Source organism: Dasypus novemcinctus, chromosome 12 (genome assembly GCF_030445035.2).
Source record: "Dasypus novemcinctus isolate mDasNov1 chromosome 12, mDasNov1.1.hap2, whole genome shotgun sequence".
In the NCBI taxonomy this organism is placed as follows: Eukaryota; Metazoa; Chordata; class Mammalia; order Cingulata; family Dasypodidae; genus Dasypus; species Dasypus novemcinctus.
This window is the reverse complement of record NC_080684.1, coordinates 20,010,211-20,017,242: the sequence shown is the minus strand read 5'-3', so window position 1 is coordinate 20,017,242 and position 7,032 is coordinate 20,010,211. Positions and strand designations below refer to the sequence as shown.

Genomic DNA, 7,032 nt, shown 5'->3' with positions numbered 1-7,032 from the left:
CCCCTACTGAGGAACTTTATTACTAGCCCCGGACGACCAGGTGAAGACAAATTTCCTCAGTCAAATCCAACTTGTGCTAAAACTGTTCACTCTGGAACCTTTGAATTTACCAACCAATAACAGAGGTCAGATCCTCATTTATATCCTTCCTGAGTTACCCAACAATAAGGAGTGACCATTTACCTTCTTCTGGTCCAGACTAAACCCTTTATCTGTCCATTTTACTAGGTGTTCTTTTTCCTATCCTGCTTTTTCTGATTTCTAACATCAGAGGGCTAAAGTCTTACTTGTCTTCATCCAATCCACTGGTCACAACTCAGAGAATAGTCCAGTCTTTGGGGACTCACATGTTAGGTTCTGAGATTACAGTGAAAATAGTGGACATAATAGATTGCAGAAAACCCAAAATGGGACTATTGTACACAGCACTTGCCTCCAGAATGAGGGCTTCCCCTGCCAGGCTTCCATGAAACCAGCATGCTCATATGACACTTCTGCTTGGGTTGATGCAGAAATGCAGGTGTTTCTACTTAGTACTAGAGATACCCAACGAAGCTTGTTTTCCCATCTTTAGGATTTCTAAGCTGGAATGGATCTTAGAAACCATCTGGTTTTTCAAGATTGTTTTTTAAAATGAGAAGAGTATGGGGGACAAATGATTTACTCATTAGCTTAAAATGGCAGAGAAAGGATTTGCACTATCATCAGGTGTCACAGTATGCTGATAAATCATTCAATATCAGGCAAAGTTTACTGCTCATTCACTTTGCCAGTGCCCTTTCTTTGGTTTAAGCATAGTTCCTTTTGAAACTGGAAACAGCACTTTTCATTGCTCTGGAGTCTGTCCCCAATTCCCATCCTTTATTCTCCAGAATGAATAATAATTCCTGTTCTTTCCTTTTTCCTATTCAGGTATGGTTCTCTACATTCATCCTCCTCTCCTTCTCCACCTTGGACAATAGGTTACAGCCCTGAGCCAGGAAGGGCTGACAAGGTCTGTCCTTCATCTGTCCTAGGTCAGCCCTGAAGCTTTCCTCATAATGCCTCATCCCCATGCACACTTTGAGATTGATGACCCATTCAAGTGTTCTTTCCAGTTCTTATACTTCTGAAGGGAAATTGTAATGTTCCATGGAAGTTAACAACTTAACCACAATCACTGCATTTGTTCTCCTGGGACTATCCGACAATCCTCATATCCAGGTACTTCTTTCTGGGCTGTTCCTGGTAATTTATCTCTTGACCATCACAGGAAACCTACTGATGCTGCTGGTGATCAGAACTCATTCCCATCTCCACACTCCCATGTACTTCTTCCTGAGTCATCTCTCCTGCCTGGATGCTTTCTATTCCTCCGTCATTGTGCCAAAACTACTGGAGAACCTTCTTTCTAAGTGGAAGACCATATCCCTCCTTGAATGTTTCACCCAGATCTCCTTGGTTATCTTCTCTGGGGCCACTGAAGCTTGCCTCCTTTCTGTCATGGCCTATGACCGGTTCCAGGCTGTGTGCCACCCCCTGTTGTATGTGGTGGCTATGAACAGGAGGGTGTGCATTGGCCTGGTGGGGGCATCCTGGGCCATCGGTATGGGGACTGGCCTGATAAACACTCTACTCCTAGCTCAGCAGGACTTCTGTGGTCCCAACCTCATCCGCAGTTTTGCCTGCGAGCTTCCCCCAGTGCTCATGTTGGCCTGTTCTGACCCTCACACTAGCATTGTCGCCATCCTGACCACCATGGTGGTCCTTGGTCTTGGCACCCTTGTCTTGTTGCTGGGTTCCTATACCCGCATCATCATGACAGCACTGGGAATTAACTCTGCCAAGGGTCGGAGCAAGATCTTCTCCACTTGCTCTTCTCATTTCCTCGTGGTCACCATCTTTTATGGTTCAGGAGTTTTCAGGTAGGTCATCCTATACCCCCTGGAAGTAAATATGGGTATTGCTCACCTTAAAGTGGCCTTGGTCTGTAGAAAGAAGCACTGCAGAGTATCAGGAAAATAATTGTGCTGGAATTCAGAAGGACTGGGTTCCAAACCTGCCTCTGCTGTGAACTAGCGGTGCAACTATAAAGAATTCATTTTCTTTCAGTGCCTCAATTGCCTACTCTGAATAATGAGCTTAGACAAAAATTAAAGATTTTTCTACTTCATTAATCTGAGATTTGGGAGTTCCCAAAAGGAAATCAAATGCCTTTCATAGATTTTTATTCAGCACTAGGCAAATAATAATAATAAAACACTAATTGAAACAGATGCAATATTTCTTTCCTACTAGAATATGATACCTTCAAAATGTATTTTCTGAAAGTCTATTTATTAATCACCTATGCAGCATCTTCTTTACATAGTCAGACTCAACTTTAATATGCATTACCCTACAAGAGAGATATTCACCCCATTTTCAGATAAAGAACCAGGGATTTAGGAGTGAACAGGTTTTTCCTCTAAGGTTCCACAACAAGCTAATAATGGAGCCATAATTTGGACCAATTTCTCACTAATTTCAAGTTTCATGCTCTTTCCTACCTTGCTTCTCTCGAACATAAACAGGTCTAGCTGGAGAATCCCTCTCTACTAGTAGACAGAGCAATCAATGCATGAGCTCTCCACTAGTGAGCAGGAGGTGGATTTGCACAAATTTCTCAATACTTTTCTTACCTGCATGTGACTTCGAGAGAAGTCAGGGGGTCGGAAAGGATGACAAGGAATCATCTAGGGGAGGTCACCTGTGCCTGATGGCAAAACAGCTCACCAGCCACGACATGACTGTGAACATCACTTCTTTATCTCAGTTTCCTCATATGCCATAAAGGGACAATGAGATTTCCACATGCTCCATAGTAATGTTAGGAAGAGTAAATTCAATAGAGAAGAATGAAAGTAAAATAAGTATTTTTTAATCAAACACATCAGAACCATGAAAAACATTCTTGGGATTGTCTATACTTCTTCCAGTGATGACAGTGACATTGTAAAAAAGAAAAAAAAATTATCTTTGAATGCTTCATTAGAAACTACTCTAAATGGCAATAAAAAAGATACACCAAAAAAAAAAAAAAAAAAAAAGTACCAAAAACTGCAGTCTCATGATTTTGTAATCCTATCTTATGCTTAACTTATTTGGTCTTTTCTAAACTAAAGGAAAATGCAACTAAATGGCCAAACATTTGTTTTAAGAAACATTACAATAGTAATGTGCAATGACTCTGAGAGTAATTTGAGAAGCATAAATTTTGGAAACAATGGCAGCATTATTGGACTAAGCGTAGTGCTTTTCAAAGAACAACCATCAAAAAATGAGGACATAGTGTGCCCACAGTGTTTTGCATATAGTGGGATAGGGGGATAAATCCTCATGTTATCATTTTAACTATTATGGAAAGATGCTTTTAAAACTATGAAGTGTTACTGAAATGCATGAAATTATTACGATATTCTAATCTGCAGCCCTTGACATGCTGTAGAATTTCCTTTTTTTCCTCAGGGCAGTTCTTATGATTTCTGAATAAGGTAATCTATGTTTAGAGGCAATTTGAAGGCAGAAAGGACTGACTTCTCACTGATACACAGTCATTTCTAGGTGCTGCTTCCAGTGAGGGTTGACTCAGCTCTGAGGACCCCCTTGGCAGTCTCTGGAATGGTGATATATATATATATAAATATAATGTATATATAATGTGTTGTTAATTAATTGGGGAAGGGTTATGAACAAGAAGTTAAAGTATAACTTGGCATGCAGCAGCAAGCATGTAAAAGAATTAGATGTGGACTTGCTTAGAGACCTCTCCTGCCTCAGGAATGTAACCTTATCTTAGTCTTCTCTTGGTTATATGTTATCTATATGTCTCTGCTTAGCATTCCATGAATGGCAATACCATTTAGATCAGGACTTTTCTCAGACTTCATGCCTCTCTTCAGGGGAGCTGGCCACTTCCCTATGGACAGGAACTGTTGTCTTGGAATACTTTAATCACTCACAAGTTGCAAAATTGTCAGGAGATCTGAAGTTTCAGAACCCCTTACAAGGGGCAGTCCGTAGATTGCTGGTCAAAAGTCTCACCCAGGAAAGGACACTCTGCTGGGACCATGATTCTGATCAGGGACTTTGTCCTGCAGTCGGAAGGGACTTCCTGGCCTCGTGAAAGACCAGATGTTGAATTTTCCCCCGGTTTGGTGAGTGATTGTAAATACTCTCTCTCTCCCTCTCTCCCTTTGCATTATATAATTGGTTTATTGCATTATATTGTGACCAATCAATAACTGTGATCATTTAACTATTTATTAGTATTGGATTATCTACATATCAGTTATCAAATAAATTGCTAGTATTAATTCGTGTCTTGAGTCTCTGCCCTTTCCTTTAGCAAAACAGGTGGGATGGACTTTTACTACAACAATATTGTGGCTATTGCCCTAAGCTCGGTTTGTTCCTTTGTGCAATTTCCTTCAAGGTACATGACTCCAGCATCTGGCTCAGCCCTAGAGCAGGTGCTCTCTGTGCAGTACAGTGTGGTGACCCCTTTGCTGAATCCCCTCATCTACAGTCTGAAGAACCAGGAAGTGAAGGGGGCTTTGAGGAGAATGCTGGCTAGGAAGTCCAGGCTAACCTTCTAACTGCTCCACAGCCTCATCAGGAAGAAAAGTTCTCAGAGGAAGAGGAGGCAAGAAGAGCTATTACCACTCAGCCCTTTCAAAAACAGGGGTCTCAGTGTCTTTGCCTGAATCCCACCCCAGTCAGGAGGCTGGGGAAATCTTCACAGAGCAGGAGACACCCACCCACAGGATGATGCACAGTCCCCACAGAGGGAAGTCCTCAGGGTTTCAATGGTCATTACTATACCTATTACCTTTTCCTCTTATTTGTTGTCCTTTCTTTCCACTCCTTCCCTTTGTGCCTCTTCCTCTCACTTTTATTTTTGTCTATGAATTTGACACAGAGTATAATTCAACCTTTCAGACCACTAGCACATATCCTGTGGCATTCTGGAAGAGTCCATCTTGGTTGCTGTGAGACCCAACTTCCCTTTTGTTCCCATCTCAAAAGGTCCCTGGAAAGATCCACAGCTCCATAACAACTTAGAAAGAAATAAAATAAAATCAGTGTGTCTCCTTGTCTTTATTCTTAACAACAAACACTCAAAGTGGAGCCTAAAAAATAACAAATCCTCAATAACTGCTGAACAGATTAAGGGATGAATGTTGGAACTGTATGAAGAGTCTTTTCTCTTCCATGATCCTAGGAATGGGAAGAGATGAGTAACCCTCCCTAAAGTTTACGCATCTTGAGAGCCAAACCCTGTTGAATAACTTCTGAATCCTCAGTGTCTAGTACAATCCTGCCACATAATAAACTCTCAATGTATGTTGAACAAATGAAAAAAAGAATGAATGAGAGAGGAAAGAGGGAATGGAAGAAGAAGCATGAAAAAGAGCATTTCACTTTTTTTTCAGTAAAATCCCTGCCTTCAGAAGACAGGTGTCACAGGAAAGTAGCAAGGAGGAAAAATCAGGATAAAAGGAGAGGAAGAGATTCCATAGTCCAAAGTCCTCCTCGCTCAGGGCTCAGTGAACAGTTCATATTGAGAGCCTCTGCCCTGAGCTTCCCCACCTCCCACTTTAACCTGGACCACTGCAGGGGCCTGCCTGGTTCAGGCCTTCCGCCCAGGCCTAGATGGATGAGAAGGAGTTGTCACCCCACCTTCAGTTTAGTACCAAGATAGTTCTCAGGAGGGAAACAAGCAGCAGTTCCTTGTCCTGACTGCTTCCATGCCAGCTCCTAGGCCTCTGTGCATCTATTCTTTAACCTCTGACTCTCAGGTTAAAATCTTTTCTACAAAAAAATTCCTATTCTTGATGAGTTCTTTAATCAAATGCTGTTGAAGATCATGCCCTCATTATAGGGGTGTGCCCGTCTTCAAAGGTGAAATTTCCTGATCCATGTAGGATGAAGTCCAGAGCTGCAGAGCTGAACCACACAGCACAGCTTAACCTGCATTGCTCCTCTAGCCATTTGATGGGTCTGGTCCCTTACATTTCCCAGAACTCTTGGCTTCCTGCCAGTATAACTGCAGCAGGGTAGCACCTAAGAAGTAGATTGGTGAGCTCAGTAGGAAGAATGACCTTCCACTCCTGCTCTTCCACGCACATCCGTGCACTGAGTTTATTCATAAAACCCTGTTGAATTGAGGGAATGCTTTTTGTCCGGTAATTAGGAAGAGAATAGCAAGCAATACCCCTGGGAGAGGCATGATATTGTATGTAAATTCACACTAAAATGATATAACTGATACCAACTTACTTCCTGAGAGTTTGTTTTCATTGTGTAGGGGGAGGGTTGGTCTTCCCTGATGGTCCTAGCAGTCCCTAAACCATGGGGGTTTGATTGGGAGCTGCTGGTTTCTGAGAAAAGAGAAGCATGGTCTGAGGAGCTAAAGCTTCAGTGGCTGTGGGAATTAGGAAGAGCATAATCAGCAATGTTAGACATCATAGGAAGGAAAGAAGATGATGTGAATTACATCCTCAGGTAGTTCAGAAATGTGTTAAATTAAACTGGAGTTTTGGAATGCTAAATGTCAAAGCAGGACAAGATCTTAGAAAGTCATCAAGACCAAAACCCTCATTTTAAAATGGTGAAACTGACTCACAGAAATCAGAGATGGCTTGCCAAGGTTCAGACCACCAGGGAGTAGAGCAAACAGACTCTAGACCTCAAATCTCCTGACTCATTTTCTTTCCTGTATCCCATCATATCATCATTAGAATAAGTAAAATCCTGCACATTCCCTCTTTAAAAATGAAAACTAGCAACAGTAATGGGGCAGAGTTCAAACCAAAAGCCCCCAGGGGCTCAGATTCTTAAGAATTACTGAGCTACCCATAAAGTTCCCCTGTTCTTTATCTGATTTTCAGAAGACAGTCCCTCTCACAGTTCCTCAGTTCCTCGGTGAAGGGAATTTCCTTACCTCAAGTGCAAGGAAATCTGTCAACACTCTGTCCTCAGTTATAGATTCTTGGAGTTTCTGTTCATACC

The 7,032-nt window shown here is 41.9% G+C and overlaps 1 protein-coding gene across 1 annotated transcript; it reads left to right on the top strand.

Moving 5' to 3' along the window:
- The first annotated feature begins 1,131 nt into the window (after window positions 1-1,131).
- Window positions 1,132-4,616, top strand: LOC101435094 (olfactory receptor 8S1-like). Its single transcript, XM_004468364.1, has 2 exons — window positions 1,132-1,904; window positions 4,454-4,616. The coding sequence occupies exons 1-2, from the start codon at window positions 1,132-1,134 to the stop codon at window positions 4,614-4,616; spliced, it is 936 nt and encodes a 311-aa protein (XP_004468421.1).
- The last annotated feature ends 2,416 nt before the right edge of the window (window positions 4,617-7,032 follow it).